The sequence below is a fragment of the Crinia signifera genome, chromosome 3, assembly GCF_055691185.1.
Source record: "Crinia signifera chromosome 3, ASM5569118v1, whole genome shotgun sequence".
NCBI lineage: Eukaryota > Metazoa > Chordata > Amphibia > Anura > Myobatrachidae > Crinia > Crinia signifera.
In genome coordinates this window covers 143137492-143161203 of record NC_139219.1, presented here as the reverse complement: position 1 = coordinate 143161203, position 23712 = coordinate 143137492, and the positions used below count along the sequence as shown (strand labels likewise).

General features: G+C 45.5%; 1 protein-coding gene across 6 annotated transcripts in view; it reads right to left on the bottom strand.

The window, feature by feature from the left end:
• Nucleotides 1-23712, bottom strand: part of AHI1 (Abelson helper integration site 1) — a 274949-nt gene that overhangs the window by 212376 nt on the left and 38861 nt on the right. For 5 of the 6 annotated variants that reach the window (XM_083176645.1, XM_083176644.1, XM_083176646.1 and 2 more), the window contains 4 exons: nucleotides 16808-16903; nucleotides 13100-13282; nucleotides 11563-11685; nucleotides 10151-10283 (listed from right to left, as the gene is read on the bottom strand). In XM_083176645.1, the coding sequence (XP_083032771.1) occupies nucleotides 10151-10283; nucleotides 11563-11685; nucleotides 13100-13282; nucleotides 16808-16903 (535 nt within the window). The remainder of the gene's footprint in view (nucleotides 1-10150; nucleotides 10284-11562; nucleotides 11686-13099; nucleotides 13283-16807; nucleotides 16904-23712) is intronic. The other variant, XM_083176648.1, reaches the window with a different exon arrangement.

Sequence of the window (23712 nt, the reverse complement as noted above, 5' to 3'; positions counted from 1 at the left end):
TTGATAAATCCCTTTCTTTGAGTCCATAGGGGGCACAGGAGTTCACGCTGGGTATGAGAGGTGAGGTAGCAGAGCGTGCACCAAAGGGTTACAAAAATGTACCCAGCATGCTCCCTGCCTCCCTTCTCCCTCATAACCCGCCCCCTGACCCTGGGTCACCAGTTTCGTTAGCAAGCCCAAGGTAGGAGCAGAGCCAAAGAAGAAGGAAGAGCAAACGCACACCCACATAGCATACAGGCCCTAAAGCCATGGAACTTTCCTACATAGGAAGCCCCGCTACCAGGTGCGTCTGGGAGGGCGTCCTGTGCCCCCTATGGACTCAAAGAAAGGGATTTATCAAGGTAAGACCATAAATCCTATTTTCTTTTTCGTCCACTAGGGGGCACAGGAGTTCACGCTGGGACGTCCTAAAGCTGTCCCCTCACGGGTGGGGGACGCTCCTGGACTGCGGAAAGCACATGTCTACCAAACTGTGCATTAGCCGATGCAAAGGTATCAAATGCATAAAACTTGATAAAGGTCTGGGAAGAGGACCAAGTAGCCGCCTTACAGAGCTGTTCAGCCGAGGCGCCTCGATTAGCGGCCCAGGATGTACCCACAGACCTGGTAGAATGTGCAGTAATCCCCTCCGGGGGAGTAATCAGTGCGGAAAGATACGCTTGGCGAACCACTGATCTGAGCCATCTCGCCAAGGACTGTTTGGAAGCGGGCCAGTCTCTTATTGGCCCCATAAAACACAAACAGTGAACCCGACTTACAAGTTGACTTAGTCCTGCGAAGATTAATCTGCAACGCACGGACTACATCAAGAGAAGCTTCAGCTTCAGAAGAACCTGGAAAAGAAGGCACCACTATTTCCTGGTTAAGGTGAAACTCAGACACCACCTTTGGATGAAAATCCAGTTTGGTACAAAGAACCGCCCTGTCCGGGTGAAATACCAGAAAAGACGGTTTCCATGATAATGCACTCATGTCAGACCCCCTTCGTGCTGAGGAAATAGCCAACAAGAAGCCACCTTCCAGGATTTCAGATCCACCTCCTCCAGAGGCTCGAAAGGAGACGATTGAAGTGCTCGGAAAACTTCTAAAGAGGGACACCTCAACAGCCAGCCTGTCAAAGCCAGGCGACTCAAGTCCGGGTGTCGGAATGGCCCCTATGAAATTAGGTCTGGACGCAGAGGTAGACTCAGAGGAGAGGCTACCAACAGGTTCCATAGATCCGCGTACCAACCTCGACGGGGCAAATCTGGGGCCACTAGGATCATCATTCCTCCCTCCTTCCTGAACTTCCACAGAAGGCGAAGTAGGAGTTGAAACAGGGGGAATGCGTACACTATCTTGCCGACTTAAAAAGTCTGCCTCAAAATTGAGAACCCCTGGGATGAAGACTGCAGAGATTGCAGAAATCTGCTTCTCCGCCCACCTGAATATCTTGGAGACTTCTTTTATCGCTCCTTTGCTGCATGTCCCGCCCTGCCTGTTGATAAAGGCCACAGGTGTGGTGCTGTCGGACAGGATCTTTACAGGGCACCCTCGGATGAGGGACCCCAACCTCTGAAGAGCCAGAAGTATTGCTCTCAATTCCAGGAGATTGATCGGAAGGCGACTCTCCTGAGCCGTCCAGCGACCCTGAAAAGATTGAGAATTGCAAACCGCTCCCCAGCCCCGTAGCCTGGCATCCGTGGTAAGCAAGACTCAGGTTGGAATCCAAAACGGGCGGCCCTGAGACAAGTCGTCTGTCTTTAACCACCATGTGAGAGACAGGCGAACCTTCGGGGGCAGTGTGATCAATTGACTCCTTAGACGAGTATGATCTCCTGTCCACTGGCTGAGAGTGTAAAGCCGAAGTGGGCGCGAGTGAAACTGTGTATACTCTACCATGTCGAAGACACCACCATACACTTGTGTACTGAGACCCTTCTGTGACCTATAAGGGAATGAATCTTCCTCTGAAGGGAGTGGATCTTATCCTCTGGAAGATATACTTTCTACAACCGAGTGCCCAGCCGAGCTCCCAAGTGAAGTGTCCTTTGGGAAGAAGTAAGAAACGATTTCTTCCAGGTTATCCTCCAACCGTGAGATAACAGAAGTGTAATCACGACCTGCAAATGACTCCGTAGTAGGTCTGGGGACTTTCCAAAATCAGTGGGCCGTCCAGGTATGGAATCATCCGAACCCCCAGCCGGTGCAGGTGTGCAGCCCTGACCGCCATCACCTTGGTGAACACCCTGGGAGCCGTAGATAGACCAAAAGGTAGCGCCCTGAACTGGAAGTGTTCGACCCGAAGGGCGAACCTCAAAGTGCTGATGTTCCTGTCGGATGGGGATGTGAAGTATATCTAGCGAGGCCATGAAGTCCCCTGGCTCCAGTGAGAGAATGATCGAACGCAGGGACTCCATGCGAAACTTCGGCACTCGCAGAAAAATAGTGAGCAGCTTCAGATTCAGGATAGGACGGTGAGAACCATCCAGTTTGTGAATCAAGAATAGGGTGGAGAAGAACCCCTGACCCCTCTGCTCCTGAGGAACTGGAACAATGGCGTTCGAGTCCAAAAGAGAGCAGATGGAAAGCTGTAGCACTTGTCGTTTCGCTGGGTCCTTTGGAAGACCCGTGCAAAAATAACACTGAGGAGGGGGGAACCGGAATGTCAGGGCATAGCCCCTGGATACCACCTCCCTGACCTGTTTAGCCACTGGACGTCTGGTAGCCCAGGGCTGCTTGGTGCAGGGCTTGGCTCCCTTAGTGGATGAGGAAAATCTAGAGGAAGGACTAGTGCCGTCGGACCAACCTCTCTCCACCTTGCCCGTCCACTCAGACACTGCCTTGGCCACCCATGACGCGGCAAGCGTGGTACACCCAATGGCCCCTGCCTGTGAAAAGCAGTCCTGAGGAAATTCTCAGAGGGGTCCTTCAAAGATGAAGAATCCGAAATGGGCAGTACTGAAGCGCGAGCTAATCGCGCAACATGATCATCCGCCAGGGGAGGATTTTCCCACTTAGCCCTCTCTGTGGGAGGAACAGGTTAAAAAGTAGTAAGTCGCTTGGAAAGCTGGAACTTTCTAAACGGTTGAGACCACGCAGTCTCCAATAAATCCTCCATGAGGGCCGAAGGCGGGAGCTGGGCCGATACTTTCTTAAGACGCTTAAAAAGCAGGTCTTTACTTTTAGGGGCAGGAGCCTCATCCTCCCTCTGGAGGACTGCCTTAACCTCCTGCATCAGAGACTCTACCTCCGCTGAGGACAAAGTGTCATCGGCCCCTGCGGATTCCGCCACTGAGCTGGAATCCGAATCGGAACGCAGAGAACCCGCAACGGGACTCTGCTGCCTGCACTGCCTCCTGGAATCCCTGCCCGCCCGAGTAGCCGTCAACCCCTGCACAGATTGTGCAAAGGATTGCCACCAAGGGGGCTCTACATAAGCAGGAGCTGCCCGAACACTGGTGCTGGCCACTGCCACAGGGGGCATGGGCACAGGGGGCAGGGGCGCAGGAGGTAAGGAGTTGACAAGCGGTCAATATGTCAATACCTGAGTCAAGGTCGAAGCCCAGGCCGGTTCCTGCTGTGAAGGCAGCAGAAGATCTGCTTCAAGGGCCAACACCTGAAACAGATATCCTCCTCCTGCCGAGAGAGTATGTCCACACATACCCTACAGGTACGCTGCATCGGAGATGGAGTCTCCTTGCCAGGTTTCGCCTTAGGCATACTGTCCATGATAAAAGACAAAAAACACCAGCAGTTACAACACTGACACACTTGCAGCCTTACCCACAAAGCTTAAGCAAAGCCATTTGGTATGGGCAGATAAACTCAACAATTCAGCAAGCTGAAAGGGAGACACCGTATATGCAAAGCCAATACTATGAATGGTGACAGTGTTTCAAACTTTCATCTCTTCCAATGATATTGGAAGGAAGACAGCATCAGAGTACCAGCCGCAGGAGAGGATAAATACCACACACACCAGGCTCCAGAAGCAGGGTGTGGGGGGAGAATCCCAGCAGCCTCCATCTCTAAACCCAGCAAGTGCCAGAATGGCTGCTGATTAGGACCTTAATGAGGAGCTGGGACACCTGGGGCCAAAAATATATATATATTTTTTTTTTTTTTTTTTGGATTGTGGGAGTACCCGGAGGAAACCCACTCAAGTACGGGGAGAATATACAAACTCCGCACAGTTAGGACCATGGTGGGAATCGAACCCAGGACCTCAGTGCTGTGAGGCAGTAATGCTAACCATTACACCCTCCGTACTCCTACAGCACCTGGTGTTCCTATGTGGTCACCCACTCAAGTACTTACCAGGCCCAATATACAGCATTAGCTGTAGATCCCAGGCTGTCTTCAAGCTTCCAATGATATTGGAAATAAGACATCCGCAAAACTCAACAATCCAGCCAGCAGCAGGAGAGGAGAAATACCACACACACACCAGGCTTCCAGGAGCAGGGTGTGGGGGAGAATCCCAGCAGCCTCCGTCTCTAAACTCAGCAAGTGCCAGAATGGCTGCTGATTAGGACCTTAACGAGGAGCTGGGACACCTGGGCCAATCCTACATCACCTGGTGTTCCTATGTGGTCACCCACTCAAGTACTAACCAGGCCCAATATACAGCATTAGCTGTAGATCCCAGGCTGTCTTTAAGCTTCCAATGATATTGGAAAGAAGACATCAGCAGAGCTCAACAATCCAGCCCGCAGCAGGAGAGGAGAAATACTACACACACACCAGGCTTCCAGGAGCAGGGTGTGGGGGAGAATCCCAGCAGCCTCCGTCTCTAAACCCAGCAAGTGCCAGAATGGCTGCTGATTAGGACCTTAACGAGGAGCTGGGACACCTGGGGCAATCAGAGAGCAAGCCTCAGCACTTCCCCAGGGGTGGGGGAGGGACTAACCTACAGCACCTGGTGTTCCTATGTGGTCTCCCACTCAAGTACTAACCAGGCCCATTATACAACATTTCCAATGTGTATGGCTGTAGGTTCCCAGGCTGTCTAACCTCCCCCTCAGGCATCAACCCCCGGGACATAGCCTGACTAATTGTCCCTGGTGATCTAGTGGAAAGGTGGAGCAGTCCAGACCCCCACTGCCTGCCCCCCCGCTGACTCCCATACAAACGGGGGGGGGGATCGCTGCTAGACGCGGCTCCCTGCAAGCAGGGAACCGCCGCTTACCTGCCCGGGGACGGAGTGCAGCATGCGGGAGCCTCCGAGAGAGGGTCCCGCGACGGAAGTCCCCAGCCCAGTCGCCAGCGCTGCCGTCGCCGCCGCCGAGTGATGGAGCTGCGCTGCCGGTGATTCACTAAAAGAGCACCCGCCGCAGCAGCTCTAACCCATGGCTGTTCTAACAGCCGTGATAATGGTGCTGCTCTCTCCTTGGCACCAAAGAAAAAACTGGTGACCCAGGGTCAGGGGGCGGGTTATGAGGGAGAAGGGAGGCAGGGAGCATGCTGGGTACATTTTTGTAACCCTTTGGTGCACGCTCTGCTACCTCACCTCTCATACCCAGCGTGAACTCCTGTGCCCCCTAGTGGACGAAAAAGAAATCTTATTTAGTGTGCCGCAAGGTAAAAAGGTTGAAAATCACTGTCCTAGTACAATGGATCCCGACCTGGTCCTCAAGTACCCCAACAGTGCAGCTTTTCCAGATCGCCACACAGAATCACAAGTGGAATAATTAGCTTCACCTGTGGATATTTTAAAATGTGTCTAAATAATGAGTGCACCTATGACCTGTAAAATGTGCACTGTTGGGTTTACTTGAGGACAAGGGTTGAGGATGAAGAAGGTTATGAGAGTATCTTCCTTAAGGTGCGTACACACGGAGCAATATGATCTCTGGCAATATATTGCTAGCAATCATATTGCTCAGTGTCCCGTTTTCATCTGCGACCAGAGATGGTCGCAGATGAAAAGGTCACACTGCCGGGAGAAGAGGCAGTGGAAGTCGCTGGTCGGAGGAGCATGCTCCTCCGACCAGCGACCATTCAGGGGCTGAAAACAGGAGCGCGCACCCGGCGATTTATCACTGGTGCACACTCCAATCACTGGCAATATGGTCGCTCAGCAACCATATTTCCAGCGATATTTGCTATAATCGCCCCCGTGAGTACGCACCTTTAGCGTTGTTAAAGGAATGAAACGGCATACTGTGTCCAGGCATGTATTCTTTCATACATGAATTATGACAATACAATGTTTTTTTTTTTCTTTTTTTAGTCTTTGGGGATTCTAAAACCACAAAAAAGTGGTTTATTTTATCAAAACATTCAAGTTATACACATGCCCCTGCAAAATAATACATTGCCCTATTATCACAAAAAGGTATTTAAATCTTGAAGTTTGCCCCTTTTCTTTTTGTCTTATATGGTTCCAATGTTTTTTCATTCTGCTGTTTATTGTATTTTTTTCTCCAGAATTTTTTTTTTAAGTTGAAACAATAACTTTTTTATTCCTATTTCAGGAATTATTCATCCAGCAACATCCTCGGTATTTTCTTCGGACTTTGCATTATACCCCAAAATGTTTGCCATTTTCCACAATCTGAATTTGACTGATTTTATCGTGTGGTGTGAAAGATGGAGAAGCACCCTGAACAGATGCAGCAGCGTCACTAGGGGGTGCAACCCGCTCCTGGGTGAAGGTGACACTCTTTTGGTGTCACCTTCAGAGAGATGACACCAAAAGAGTTGCCCCCACTGCCATCAGTTTCTGCACCCCCCACCCACCGCTGGCAGTGACTTCATACACAGCCCCCACCACCACCACCGGCAGTGTCTGAATACGCACACCTCTCCGTATGTGACTGCGTGGTTATTGTATAATCTCTGGGTATGTGTAAGTGGGGGGTGAGTTGGAATTTGTGAAAGTGAGCAGTGAATGGTGTTGTGTGACAATGAGGTTTGTGTGTGAATGTGTGACAGTGAGGGGTGAGCAGTGATTTATAACAGTGAAGCGCAATTGATGGGTTGTGGGCTGCATATACTGATGAGTGAGTGACATAAGCTGACCAGGCAGGAAGCTGCCTGCAACAATTGGTTGGGGGTGTAGGGTGGATATGAGCTATTTCACACACTCCGGCTCCTGCCGGGCGGCGAAATCCCGCACACCAAAAGCCATGCCATACACTTTGCTGGCTAGTTCTGCAAGAGTGCATAACGTCAGTGTTGTCACTATAATATATGTATAAGTGGCACCACGGCACTTTCTACTGTATATATTAGCGCTATCACAGGGCATTGTGTGCATTAGCGGCAGCACTGGGTATTTTATGTATTAGTGGCAGCACAGGACATTGTGGAGGTGATTTTAGTCTGTTCAGACAGGGCTGAATTTGGCCCGATGGTTTGGTGACTGCGCATGCACATTGTCTTTTATGCGCATGTGCAGGTCCTCTTTGCAAAAAGCTTCAGTGACTTGTATAGTTGTGGAGACATTCACAGAAAGTGGGGCGGCCCGGGGTCACGTTCCCATGGGAATGTGGGCGGGACAAAGTGTGCCATAATATGACATAAAAAAAAAAAGAGGACTAAGCGCTAAGGATAGTATATAAGCAAGCCACCCCCACGTGTGTTATATTACTCTGTACCACACTCTACTGATAGATGCTCCAATACTACTCCCACAGCTGCTAGTAATACAGTAACTGAAATCATTTACTATTTAATTACATTAAGAGAACATATGATATATATAACGATATCAGCTGTCAATACAGGCATAATATGGTTATTATATGAGGGTAGGCCTATATGCCAGGATACACATAGCACATATATTTATTTTGCATTACATACACGGAAGTGGATATATGATTTTACAGCAACTGTGGGAAAAAACTTGTGTCTGAACAACACCATCTACCTTATTATGCTGTAAACTAAAGGTGCGTACACACAACCACCATATTGCCAGCGATTGGAATGTGCACCAGCGATAAATCGCCGGGGGCCGCGCTCCCGTTTTTAGCCCCTTTATGATCGCTGGTCGCAGGAGCTTGCTCCTGCGACCAGCTGATTCCCTCTACGGCTCCCCGACAGAGGTTCACTTTTATCAGCGACCATCTCTGGTCGCCGATGAAAAGGAGACACTGAGCAATATATTGCTCAGCATCATATCGCCCCCGTGTGTACACAGCTTTACTTATTTTTTAAACCTGGCCTGCTGTCTTCCAGTAAAATATTTGATTGAATATTTTACTAAAAGTGCTCAGTGCTGGTGAACTTTTCTCAGCCATTTTATTTTGACCTTATTGTTTTTGTTGGAATTAAAAAACTCCCAATATTTTGGTAGCATGCCCTAGTGATTTCAGAAGATAAGGGGTTATTCAGACCTGATCGCAAAGCTGCTTTTTTAGTAAATGGACAAAACCGTGGTGGGGCAGATGTAACATGCAGAGAGTGTTAGATTTGTGTGGCGTGTGTTCAAACTGAAATCTAAATTGAAGTTTAAGAATAAAGCAGAAAATATTAACTTTGCACAGAAACAATAACACACCCAACTCTAACTCTATTTGCACATGTTACATTTGTCCCACCTGTAGTGCAGTATGGTTTTGTCACTTTACTAAAAAAAAAAAACAGCTTTGCGATCAGGTCTGAATTAACCCCCCTAGTTTCTAAAGAAAATGATCAGCTGTCCACTGTAGTGGCCTCTAAAGGGTTATTAGCACGAACACAAGCATCATACACTATTTTCTTGTTGACCTTTTGAAATAATGTATATGTACATTAACCAGATATACAGTATTTAAGCTCTTATTAATATGGCATGCAGAATCTAAGAGTTTCCAACACTACTCTGACATTGTATGCTGTAAGAAATGTTATATTTGATAAAATGTAAAGTAAAATAGTCACAGATAATCAGCTGGCAGCCCAGCAACTAAAAGTGAAACAGCACTGAAACCTCTTTCTGTTCTTATTCTCCAAAACAGTTTTTCCCCATATTTCGTCCATTGGGGAAGATTTAATTAACCACAAATTGTGTCATGCAGTCTCTTCTTTCAGTGAAAATACCTAAAAGTACTCAAATAGAGACCCACAAACATCCCCAATGCAGTAGTTAATGCTGTTGAAATCCTTTGGAGGTGGGTGCACACGTTATTAACAGCTGCCTTGGAGCTCCTTGCTCTAATTTATTAAGTCCAGGCACTGCACCTGGGAGAAGGGCACCGTGAGTTTTGTGATAGATTATTTCTTTAAATAAAGAAATGCAAATGGTTTCCATAAAATTGATAGTAAAGATACACAAAACACAATGAAAATGGGCTATCAGTCTGACAGAGAGTACAATTAAAGAAGCGCTAATCAAGCTCAGTGTCCTTGGAGAAAGATGATTAATGAGTAAATTAGATTAGCAAATGCTTTTATAGAGCTGATGAGCTAAACAGAGCTCCCAGAGGAAACAACCGAGAGAATTGTAGTCGCTTAAGTTGTACTGTTATAGAACAAGAAAGATTGGTTTTCCAATATTCCAAACATTACATGTTCAAATATTTTCATATTTACAGAGCCGTAAAGTAGTTCTCTATTTTTTTTATGTTCTTGAACTTTGACATTTTTTTTGGGAGTGACATACAGGTAAATAGCAATTACATTTTATTTAAGAACATGTAGATTTTTTTATTTTAGTCAAAAGAGCATACAAAATGGTCTCTTCTTCAATTAGTTTCACTGGGGACCATATTATTTCTAGGTGACCTATCACTATAGTATATTGCCTGTGAAAGAATGAGTTTGCTCAGCCTCCAAATATATTTTAATGCCAACATAATACAAAGAGTGCATTGTTTAATAAATCTTTCCTTTTTGTGTTCCATGCAAAACATATTATTAGGGTTAATGTCAGAGTTAACAAATTGCAGGCAAAATAACAATTCATGCAGGACTTCCCATATACAACATTTTAAAACAGCAAACATCAGCTTTTAAAGGTTAAATCAGGTTTTAAATGACTGCCATTTAAAGTGATACCAGCGGAATCATACCCATGTCTGCATCTAGCAAGCCATTACATAAGCCCCAATGACGTTTTATGGTAGCATCCAAAAAAACGGAGATCCTTAATTAAGGAAGTCATGAATAGCATTTATTTAGCATATAACACATTGAAGTCACCAAATCCCCATATGATATAATAAAGTTAGAAACTTACAATACACTGGATAACCATCACGGTTTGCACATGCTGCAGCCAACGTTCTACCATCATGAGAGAAGCACACAGAGAAACATCCCATTTGCCCAGCTTGCAGAGACAAAAAACGTTTGTTGGGAATACGACAAGCCTGCAAGAAAACAAGAGTAACATTCAGTTTTTCAACATGCAATTGTGGTATCTGGATGTCTAGGTCAACAGTCAATAGGTGGACATCATGGTCTGTATTTCAGCACTGATATGCAGACCAGACGTGTGCTAGAAACACCACAGCAGAGAGCAACATCCAAGGCAGGGAAGAGAAACTGCATGGGTTTTGGAAGATGCATGGTTCTTGAGTGAACACATAGCTGCTGACATTCTTTTTTGAACTTTTTTATACTTAACCATCCAAGTGGATGCGAACCTGGAACAGTTTTGTAAGCAGAGTGCTCGAAGCATGATGAGCAAAGCGAAGGGGACACATTACACTGATTGGTGGTCCACATTGACACAAAAAATGTAGAAAAACTTATGCTGACCGTTTCATGTGTCAACTTTTTCCATGTTGACCTTTTGCTTGTGTTGACCTTTTTTCAGTGTCAACTTTGTGCATGTCAACCTTTTGGTGTTGACCTAGACATTGTTGACCAAGTATACCACACCCTGCAATACTATACGTGACTGCCACTAAGTTCCACTAAGCACCTTTACAGATTTACAGTGCAACTTTCTATGTAAAGGCAACAAAAACAACAGGAACAAGGTAAAAATAAAAGCATGACATAACATATGCAGGGCTTATGGGAGACTTAAACTGTGCTGCCATATATCACCACGCCGCCTGACTGTGCATATCTCAGGCACTTATGATAGGGATGACATCTCTATGGAGTTCTGAGCTGATTGTGCAGTCAGTCCAGACTATAACCCAAACTGTGATGCTCTGTAATGCAAGGCAAAGCAAAGGGCAAGCAGCAAACAGTGGTAAACATAGGCTTACAAGGTATCAATGGTGTTGGAAGCAGACTGCTGCTTGCCAAGTGCTAGTCTCACAAAGCACAACTTCTTCACATTTTGGCCCTTATTCTAGTTCACTCGCAGAGGCAAATTCCTTCTCAAATGGACAAAACCATGTGCACTGCAGGTGGGGCAGATGTAACATGTGCAGAGAGAGTTACATTTGGGTGAGTTATTTTGTTTATGTGCAGGGAAAATACTGATTCCTTTATTTTTATACTGCAATATAGATCTCACTTTGAAGTAAAACCCCACCCAAATCTAATTCTATCTGCACGTTACATCAGCCCCACCTGCAGTGCACATGGTTTTGTCCATTTGAGAAGGAATTTGCCTCTGCGAGTGAACTAGAATAAGGGCCTTTATTTCATGCAAATTAAGCACTGAATGCTATAGAATATTTGTATCACCTGTCCAGGCAGTCGCGTCCACAGAAAATGTTCCTTTCTCTGCTTTTGTTCGCTTGTGTCTTGTAGGGTATCTTCATTCTGTAGGTCAGTGTTTCTACTTCCCATATCAGAAATTATTTTTACCTTCAAATAAATGAAACCATATAGTAAACCATCTTAAATGTTGTAAACTTGCATTTGTTATATTAAACTGGGAAAGAGGTTTTTTTAACAGATGCATGGAATATATCATTTCAATAATTATATCTGGAGATTATAGCAAATTCTCCGTTTTTTTATTGAAAATACAATACTAATAGAGGTGTGCGCACACGGGCCGATTGGCGGCCGTCAGGACTCGGCATAGGCTGGCAGGAAGGGAGGGACGGTGGGGGGTGGAGGTGGAGCGGTGGCCATGCTGCCTGATTAGTTGTAATAGAATGTGCTACACAGTCTATTTCTACTTGCGATACTGATGCCGAGGAGCCACGCATCGCTATTGAAAGCCTCCTTACACATTGTGATTTTGTTTAATGGTCCTTACGATTTTCACTTTATAGTCTAAATCATAAGAAAAAAATTGCCAGAATTGCTCCATGTGTACACAGCAAGGAATTATTGTTAATTATTTAATATTGCAATAATTAAAATGACAGCTACAAGCTATTATAACAATTGACTAAAGAATATTGCAGAGGGGAAAATAGTTAAATAGAATTGTTTAACGTTACCACCTTAACTGCAGAGGACTAGTGGGACTCGTCATCTACATGTACCTTAAAACTGTGGACAAGGAGTACCGCGAAAATCTCATCAGCTTCTTTGGCCGAAAATGGCATTGGAGGTCAAACGAGCTGACGAGATTTTCAAAGGAGGAGAAACAGAAAGAGCGAGAGCACAGAATGGGTACAACTTAGGATAGACCATTGGGGGGTAGAAAACAAGGAGGGACAAGTGGAAATATAGGCAGAGACTAAGAAGGCTCAATTGGAGAGGTACCAAGAGAGAACAGTCATAGAGGATGTTGGCATAAAAGGAAAGAAACAGAAAAAGGTGCACCACTTTCAGTATTTGCCTATTTATGGCACTATGCAACTCTTGTGGCACTTTAGAAATAAAAGAATATAATAACAGTAATAATAACTAGAATTAGCAGGCAGGATTAACTTTACAGTCTTAGAAGGCAGGATTTGCTAGTATCTGAAAATAGCTTATTTGCACCTGGATAAAGATTTTATTGGGACTCATGTTATCTTCTCATTATTTAGCTATCTAGAGTAGTAAACATTAGCATAGTGTGTTTAGGTTCTTATGCTGCTCTGGGGTGATAATGTTCTCATCATCAACCAAATCTCAGATTGCGGTCTATAGTTATAATGAAACAGAGAGAAGGGCTTGTTGGAACTGGTACAGGTTGCCTAAGCTGTTATATAAGGAGACAATAGGGTTAGTTTCAACTACAGTACTATAGAGATCCTCTAATTTAAAATGCAAAATCTACTAATATTAGAAAAAAAATTGTACATTTCAGCATGTGTAAAAATAAATGACGACTTACGTTATCAGGGAGCTTTAGGCCATTTATGGTTACATATAAAGTAGACGGGTAACGATTTCTGGAATACTTTATCCACCATTCATAGACATTTGTGCTGAATGTTACACGAGCTCGAGTTGGTGGGTAATAAAGCTGTAATCGTAACTTTTTATCTACATTGAGCACATCATTGGCACCTACGAGCTGAAATTGAAAAATTAGAAAATTATAGATTTGAAATTTAAAAGATATAACCATTTTTGGTACTTGTGTATTTTGGCGGCGCCCATCGCATCGCATACCATAACGTATACGATGGTATGCGATGCGACGCGATATCGTACGATAGTGCACGATGGCATACAATTTTGAAATTGTATGCCATTGTACATGGCATACAATGCCATACGATGCGATGCGATTAAACATTGTATAAGCACCCTAATGGGTGCTTATACAATGTTAAGCACCCAATTGGGTGCTTACAATGTTAAATGCACCCCCACGCCACTCCCCCACTATAAACGTGAACCCGAAGCATGGCGAGCGCAGCGAGCCCGCGAGGGGCGGCGGTACGCGTCCTACGACCTTTTCATACCCCCACTATCCACGTCGGTGTGGAGTTGAGAATAGAATAGTGTGGCGAGCGCAGCGAGCCACCGAGCCCGAAGCGTGGCGAGCCCCGCGAGGGGACGCGGATACCTGTGAAGCCCGCGAAGGGACGCGTTTACCTGTGAAGGTATCCGCGTCCGCTCGCCACGCTTCGGGCTCGGTGGCTCGCTGCGCTCGCCACACTATTCTATTCTCAACTCCACGCCGACGTGGATAGTGGGGGTATGAAAAGGTCGTAGGACACATACCGCTGCGCTCGCCACGCTTCGGGTTCACGTTTATAGTGGGGGGGTGGCGTGGGGGTGCATTTAACATTGTAAGCACCCATTTGGGTGCTCAAAAGCACCCTTTAGGGTGCTTATACGATTTTTGGTCGTATAGGGGGTCAAAATCGTGTCGCATTGCATGCCATCGGGTGCATGGCATGCGATGCGATCTGTCCGTCGTACGACGGACATCGGGGGCGCCGCCAAAATACACAAGTACCCCATTTTTTTTTGTCACACAATTTCTACTACATACTTTTTCTTGTAGTCCATAGTTTACCCTATGTCGAAGTCCACAGGGTATACTGGAAAGCACTAGTACAATGGGGTATAGATGGGGTCCAGAGGAGACAGTGCACAAAAAATTTAGTTCCCTGTGTGCTGGCTCCTCCCTGCCCCCTCCCACAGCCCAGTCTAGGAAAACTGTGCCTGAAGGAGACAGACATACTCCGAGAAGAAGAACCTAGTTATAATAAACAACAGTGAAAACACAATAACAGCCTAAACAGAGCAGACTGCAAGTCAATCTGAGCAGTGACCCAAACAGTACAGTATAACTGAAGTGAAAACCACACAGGGAAACAATGGTGAAGCAATAGGGTGGGCATCCAGTATACCCTATGGACTACAAGAAAAGGATTTACCAGTAGGTGATTTAAAATCCTCTTTTCTTGACATCCATAGGCTATACTGGGAAGCACAAGTACAATGAGGATGACCCAAAGCTCCAGGAGTGGGCGGGAGTGTGCTGAGACCCTTGTAACACTGAACTACTAAACTGAAGGAATATTATTATATTTTTATTTATAAGGCGCCATAAGTGGTACGCAGCGCTGTACATATTATATAGAACACATTACAACAGTACCGGGTACACATAACTACACATAACACAATTAAAGCACAATTCTAAGTACATAATACAGCTGAGATATAGGGAAGTGAATGAGAAGAGATGCAGGTATAGATTGTAGGTGGGTAAGAGAGCTGTCATTTTCTAGCTAGAATTTCCCTCTCAATCTCAATGCCATAAGTCCTGAATGACAAACGGCCTTGTGACATGAGATCAGGTTAAAGTGGTAGAGGTCAGGGCTCTTCTTGTAGGGAACGATGAAGAGAACCTGAACTCATTCTGGTTTGATTCTTTTCAGCACCCTCAGGATCAACGGGAACAGATAAACAAACTGGAACCCCCACGATAGTCAGAGCACCCACCTCTGTCATCTTTGGGTCCCTTGTTCTGGTGGGAACACTATGCTTAAAGCCATACGGGCACACCATATAGTGTCACCCTCCTCTCTTCAATAACTTTACAGAAAAAGGAGTTGTCTCTCTGAACTGCAGCAACTTCAACCTGGTCTATCATCCATGGCGCCTGCAAGTGCAGAACTGCACAGTTTGTGTGAAAGAGAGCGGCAAGGGGCAGGACCCTCGCTGTGCTCCAATAATCTGGAGTATGGTCTAGAGCAGTGGTAGCCAACCCTAGCCCTCAAGAGCTACCAACAGTTCACATTTTCCAGACAACCTAGCTGCACTCATTAATCACTGACACATTTTAAAAGATACACAGATGGAGCTAATTAGCTCACTTGTGATTCTGTGAGGAGACCTGCAAAACATGCACTGTTGGTAGCTCTCAAGGACTAGGGTTGGCTACCCCAGGTCTAGAGTGTAAAATTACGAAGCTGTAATTTCGAAATATTCTTACGACGTACAGTTGTACAGCTGTTAGCTGTTAGTTGGGCGCCCACTAAGCTATTTGCTTAGTTTTCTGCATCCGCTCTCCAAGCTTCAGGCTCGGTGGCTCGCCACACTATAAAAAATCAACTCCACGCCGACATGAATAGTGGGGGTATGAGCGTACTAACTATAGTGGGCGCCCAACTAACATATAAGTACCTTATTTTCTTACTATTTGTTTCCAAGATTGCATCTTATTTGCACTGCAATGCAATTAGGACATATACATACACAGTGCTGATCAAATGGATATGACACTTGTATGCAAGTGGGTGCGAGTAAGTCTCTAAATCTGTACATAACGTAGCCACCTCAGCTTTTTTTCAAATACAAGTTTTGATCTGCTAGCATTGGAAGTCTATATCTTAGTCGCAAATCTACGTGACTAGGCCGCACTAGGATACTGTGCTGCTTAAATTACACTTACATATCTGTGTGCGACGGAGTCTCTGAATCTATATATGAAATGCTACAATGGCTGCTCACTGACTCATGCTGCATGGCAAGATGTGATTACACATTTATATCTCCTCCTCTAATTGGGCCACGTCCCCCTGGCAGCAATGTTGTCCTCTGTGATAGCGGACACAGATTGGCCACAGGTACAGTGTCCCACACTGAAATTCTACTCAAACACAGTGGTACAGGATGGTAATTGCATCCCAAAAAGCAGGTTGCAGACCACTCTCATAGTTCTAAAATATCATGGCTCTCCAGCCTCTGTTGAGTTCCATAATGAGTTTACGAAGGAGGTGAACATGCTGACTACCAGTGCGCAGTGCTGCTTCTGTACGGTTATATGCCTTGACAGTTCACAAGAACTTGAGTCTGAGGTTACAGTTCACAACCAGACAGTCAGATTGCACTACACACAAACATATTACTCACCCACTGTATTACATAAGTACCGTATATACTCAAGTATAAGTCGACCCGAATATAAGCCGAGGCACCTAATTTTACAACAAAAAAAACTGGGAAAACTTATTGATTCAAGTGGGACCCTCACTCAAGTATAAGCCGAGGGGGGCTTTTTCAGCATAAAAAATGTTCTGAAAAAGTAGGCTTATACTCGAGTATATATGGTAACTGTATTGCAAAATTCATATACCTTTAAAAATGCCCAAGCAATTGTCTGGGATCCATTTTCTTTACTTTGATTATCTGTGTTAGTGATTGTACTGTCTTCATTTACCAAATCAAGAATCTGAAAAAAAGATTCTACATGAAATCAGGCCACACAATGTAAACCTTAAAAAGAAACAATCTATGTTAAACAATTTGGAAACATATGTATGCATACACAAAACAAAGCAGAAAAAAACACAAGGTCTGCATACATTTATTTATGCAGTCTGAGGTCTCTATTTAGTTTAGCAGGTAGCCTATTTTCTGTATCACTTTGTAGATTGAGGATAGATTTACTCTCCCTACTTTTTCCTTTTTCCCCAACTACCGTACCCTTAATTTCACTTTGTTCCTATTTATAACTCAGTGTTATCCATTACAACAAGTGGCGTACAGTCAGGGTCTGCTGGGGAGGCAGAGCTTCACCTGTCATACTCCAGTACACTTTCAAGCAGGAGAGGCAAAATGATCACTGTGATCTAACAGCCCACGTTTTCCAGACTACATGTGGATCTGTAGAAGGTGTCGGTAAGGAATGAATGCAGCACACGTTTGAATATGTGAGTAATGACTACACCTGTGCAGTAGCCAGATGGCCTGGAAACCGTGAACTGTTGGTAAATCTCGAGGACTGGTTTGGCCACCCCTGCTCTAGAGTTTTGAGTCTAAAAATAATTTGAATAATACAAAGTTATTTATAACTTATAAATGTAATCTTTGTTTTATTTATATAAACTTTGTGCTATTGTAATAATAGTCAAAACCTACCACCAAATAATATATGTGTGTAAATCAAACTTTGATACCAGCCAGTGCTTCACCAGCCAATGGCCTTACCGCACCTCTTTACAGCTGAATATGCAAAGCACTATAGCAGGCTCTCGGTTGACTGGGTTTTGTTTTCTTGAACTGTATGCAATATGTTCCTTGATTATTTAACCCAAATTATATTTTTGTTCAGTTTGTTGTGAAGTGTCTTTATCCATATAATAAGGAGCAGTACAGAATGGGACAATCATTACAGAATGGTGGTATGGGGTCAGGACAGAACAGAGAGCAGAGTAGCCAGCAGACACTGTGGTCCCTTTGCTAATCTGTAATAAAAACAATTGCATTAAATAATATACAATTATCCACTGGATTTAAGGGGCAATAATATTAAACACGAAACACACCCAGCTTTATACTTAATATTACTGCCCCTTCACAGAACATCAGCCAAAACATTTAAATATACAGCTGCTAAGAAAAGCGCCACACAATAAATTCACTCATCTGCCTTTGTGTGTCTGGTTTACTTCAGGTAGTGGATTAGTGAACTCACATATGCAAATAAGATTTTCAGTGCTGACAGACAGGGAAGACCTTAATCCGATTTCCCTTTTTTAAGCCACCAAGGGCTTTTCTTCATAAAAGGAAATCAATTAAAGCAATGGAAATAATTTGAAACACTTCGGACTACAGAAGGCAACATTAAACGCCTCATCCCAATTTGTATTCACTCTTATTCAAATCCAGTACATTTCATAAATTACCTCCAGATGGGAAATAAATCAGATGCAGTGTTGGCCTTTTTATTATGACTGGCTAGTTATAATCCATGGTGCACCCCAGTTATATCAGACACACACATGGCACTGGGATAGGCTACTGTATTTTTATAACAATTTTACAAATGAGTAATACTGAAAGCAGGTATTTTAGGAACATTGTGTAACCTGTTTCTAGGGGATAATATGTTTTCCTAGCAGGTTAAATACTACAATATACAACACAATTTTATATTTTGTTATTATTAGGCACATTAGACAGAGACAAATGCAAAAAAATAGGATTTTGGGTACCTACCGGTAAATCCTTTTTTCGTAGTACATATGGCAGTGGTTCCCAAACTGTGTGCCTAGGCACCCTGGGGTGCCTCAGGACACTTGCAGGGGTGCCTTGGGTTGGTGGACCAAGATCAATTCATATTATTTATGGTCAATGTACCAGGCAAAACCAGTGCTAGTGGCTGCCAATCATAATATATGTGGACTTTCAGGAGCAAATCCTGTCCCTCACCAGATAACTGACATATAAACACAATGCACTTCATTTAATATTTTTTTTCTGAAAATCTCGATAAGAAGCATTTGGCCTAGGGGTGCCTTGAAAATATTTTGATGCTCTAGGGCGCCATGATTCAAAAAAGTTTGGGAACCACTGCCATATGGGATACTGGGTTGAATACTATGGGGATAGAGATCCTCTGCAGGAGAGACAGGCACATTAAAACTTTCAGTGTGGGTGCACTGGCTCCTCCCCTCTATCTCCCTCCACTAGTCAGTTAATGAAAAACTGTGCCGAAGGAGAGCTATGTGAGGAGGTATGTGAACAATATAACGTGGTGAGACTCTCACAGCACACCCAAACCAACAAAATAATAAAAGAAGAGGTGAATCATAACAACTTCTGAAGTCACCAAATTGTAGAATAAAGTCATATATGACAACAAGGCAACAAGCCCTAACATTGTAAGGAACAGTGTCTTACAGCAGAATTGCCGCACCGAGGCGGGTTCCCAGTATCCCATATGGACTACGAGAAAAGGATTTACCGGTAGGTAGCCAAAATCCTATTTTCTCTACCGTCCAACGGTATACTGGGTTGAATACTATGGGGAGGTCCCAAAGCTACCAGAATGGGCGGGAACGTACGGAGTCTGCTGTAGAACCGCTTGTCCGAACTGGGAATCCTCCCTGGCCAGAGTGTCAAATTTGTAAAATCTCACAAAGGTGTGATGACCTGACCAAGTTGCGGCCCTGCAAAGTTGCAGGGCCGAGACTCCCCGGACAGCCGCCCAAGAAGTCCCTACGGATCTGGTGGAATGAGCCTTCAACGATGGCGGAAGAGACAAACCAGCCTATGCCTGTTGAATCATGCAACGAATCCAACGTGCGATGGTTCTTGTAGAAGCAGGAGAACCCTTCTTCTGCGCATCATAAAGCACAAAGAGACTATCCGTCTTACGGATTCTGGCTGTGCGCTTAACATACACCCTTAGAGTGTGAACCACATCCAAGGAAGATGGTATATCCGGATGTGCTGCGCTGGAAGGAACCACAATCGGTTGGTTTAGATGGAATGCCGACACAACCTTTGGTAGGTAGTGCGGCCTTGTCCTGAGTTCTGCCCGATCCTCGTGGAACACCAGGTAAGGGCTCTTACACGTTAACGCGCCCAACTCGGACACCCTCCTGGCCGAAGCCAGGGCCAGCAAGACAACAGTCTTCCAAGTAAGGTGTTTCAACTCAGATTCTTCCAACGGAACAAACCAAGAGGACTTCAGGAATGTTAGAACCACATCCAAGTCCCAAGGCGCAGTTGGCGGTACAAAAGGGGGCTGAAACCTCAGGACCCCTTGCAAAAAGGTTTGAACCTCCGGCAAGGCTGCCAGTTTCTTTTGAAAAAACACAGACAGAGCCGAGATCTGGACCTTTACGGAACCCAATCGAAGTCCCAGCTCCAAGCCAGCCTGAAGAAATCTTAACAGATTGTTCAGATGAAATACTGCTGGTGATAAGGTATTCTTTTCACACCAGGCCACGTATTTCCGCCATATCACATAATAGTGAGAAGAAGTAACTGGCTTTCTTGCTTTTGTCATGGTGGCAATGACCGAGGGATGTAGGCCCTTAAGACTTAAGATCTGCCGCTCAACCTCCATTCCGTTAAACGTAGCCGCTGCAAGTCCTGATAGACGAACGGCCCCTGGAGTAGTAGGTCTTTTCTTAGAGGTATACGCCACGGGTCTTCCACTAGCATGGCTTGAATGTCCCCATACCAGGCCCCTCGAGGCCAGTCTGGAGCCACCAGGATGGCTTCTGATCTTTGATGCCGAATCCCTTTCAGCACCCACGCCAGCAATGGAAGTGGTGGAAACAGGTACACCAGCTGGAAATCCCACGACCAAGTCAGGGCATCCACTGCTACTGCCCCTGGATCCATGGTCCGTGCACAGTACCTGTCCACCTTGTGATTCAACCACGATTCCATAAGGTCGATCTGAGGGAGCCCCCAAAGATCCGTGATGGCGTTGAACACTTGAGGGTGAAGACCCCACTCCCCGGGATGGAGGTCGTGACGACTTAGGAAATCTGCCTCCCAGTTGTCGACTCCTGGAATGAAAATTGCCGACAGGGCTTTGACATGGTGCTCTGCCCAGGAGAAGATCTTGGTTGTTTCTCTCATGCAAGGCATGCTCTTCGTCCGGCCTTGACGGTTGATGTACGCAACCGTGGTTGCGTTGTCCAACTGGACTTGCACCGCCTTGCCCTGTAGCATCGGGGCCGCCTGTACCAGAGCATAGTAAACTGCCCTTAACTCCAGTTTGTATATATAGAAGGCGGGGCCACGGCAGTGCGGGAGTGAGTGAGGTGGAGGTGAGAGCTCCCCGGGCTATGTAAAAATCCTCTAAACTAAGCCTCTGAATATCCTGTGAATACCGGTATACTGGCATTACTACGTGGGACCTGCCGTATAATCACTCCCTACCTAAGTTCTTGGAGTACCCGCTAGCGTGCTGCTGGTCAGACGGAACTATACCGCTACAGCCATTGGAGCAGTATCCTCACTCTTCCCCTCCCGGATATTGCGTCACACGCGACCGCACGCCCGCCCGCTGCTGGTGCATCGCCGGGCAGTGAGAGAGCCAGGTCAGAGAGACGCTCTGTGCCAATTCGGGCAAGAAGGCGAGTGCGCGGGTCTGACGGAGACTGACGGAGACTGTGAGAGGGTCTCACCTCACAACCTACTCCCCCAGCCGCAGCAATACGATTCGGGCAAGAGGTGAGAGGACGGCACAGTCGGTGTTGTGTGAGGGTGAGACAGTGAGAGGGTCTCACCTCACCACCTACGTCCCTGCCGTAGCAACACGATTTGGGCAAGAGGCGAGTGGGTGATACAGACGGTGCAACGTGAGGGTGAGACAGTGAGAGGGTCTCACCTCACCACTTATTCTCCAGCCGCAGTAAGACGTTTTGGCAAGCCGATCCGGGCAAGAGGGATGAGAGGGACACAGACGGAGTAAAAGCGAGACAGATCTGGCTGATTACTGCAGAGACCACCACAGCCTATGGTATCGGGACCCCGCCGAATAAAGCTGATAATACTGGTGCCGCATGCAGTGGAGACAGTGAAAAGGATTCAGCTGCTCGAAGACTGTATATACAAGCCAGCCTTCACTCAAACTAACAGAACATGCAACAATCTGGTGCAGTATAATTTCATTAATTATATTTTGTGACTGTATAATACTACTGGCATAATTGATGCCTAAACAGTAAAAGTAAAACTGTTTAGTCACTTAATCATATAATTGAGGAGTGGCTTTGGTGCTCGGAGTAGCAACATCTGACTGATTGGCCCACCAAATCGGTGACTGATACTGCCAGTCTGAGGCGACCGGAGTTGGGGACAGTGAGAGGGTCCCATCTCCATTCCCTCATATCCTTATATATAGTCCCCTTCGGATATTATCCCAGTGTACCCTAGGGCCTCGTGTGTTGGGAACAGATTCTCTCACCTGCTCTATCCACAAACTGTTAGACCATTTTCTTGCTGAGATCTCCAGCGAACTCAATTATAAAAATGGGCAAGACAGGCAATGCAACTGCGGCCGCTCGTCTGGAAAAGTTTGCCCGAGCACAAGGGGGCAACGCGTCACAGTCTTCTAACACTACGCCGCAAACTACCCCTATTAAAAGTAAGCCAGTATCACCTCCACCAGATAATACCCTCCAACAGATATTAGAAGCAATTAATACATCAGAACAACGTTTGTCTGACCAAATCAAGGATTTACAAACTGACATATCCTCGATTAAGCTGGAACTACACAAAACAACAGAAAGGATAAGCGCAGCGGAACTAAGGATATCAGTCATCGAGGACAATTGTAGTAATCATTCCCGAAAAGTTGATAGACTGTCTCAACAAGTAATTGAGATGAGGGCAAAATTGCTGGATATTGAAGGACGCTCACGTAGAAATAATCTGCGTTTTGTGGGTATCCCTGAAAAGGAGGAGGGATCCGACGCCCCAAAATTCATAATAGAATGGTTACGTACATCCTTTGGCCCTGAAGAGTTTTCAAAGCAGTTTGCCATAGAGAGGGCGCACAGGGTGCCCCTCAGATCACTCCCTCCGGGATCTGCCCCAAGGACCCTAATTGTTCGGTTCTTGAATTTTCAGGACAGAGATACTCTCCTGCGTCTAATACGCTCAAAGGGCCCAATGATGCTCAATGGAACCCAGATTGCAGTATTTCCAGATTTTGCCTTAGAGGTACAGAAAGACCGGGCAAGGTTTATTGATGTGAAAAGGAGACTCCGTGAGAAGAACATTAAGTATTCAATGTTGTTTCCATCAAAACTTAGAGTGATTTACAACAATGAGACTCTATTCTTCTCAAGTCCACAGGATGCTTTAAAATGGCTTGATGTTAATAGTCCCGGTTCTCGACAGTTGGCAGAGGCTTAGCCAAACATTTTCGTAAAAATTGAAAAGCCAGGGGGCTCTCTTCCGCATATTGGTGGCCCTTTTTCTTTGTTTTTTCGGCCTTCCTCTTCTTTCTCTTTTTCCTTTTTTTTTTTTCTCTTCCTTTTTGTGGGGGTGGGGGGATAGATAGGGTTAGGTATGCCTAGCACTGGGAGGTATACAGGGAGGGGGGAGGGGAGTGGAGGGGTTCATGTACAGTTGTATTGTTTTTATGTAAATCCAGTTATAGATATATTGCGCCTGTTGACTCGTTACCCTGCTGTAGGGATACATTTAACGGGGAGGTATGGCAGGGGTTAACAACCCAGGTACTAATATTAAAATAGTGACCTGGAATGTCCGGGGACTGAA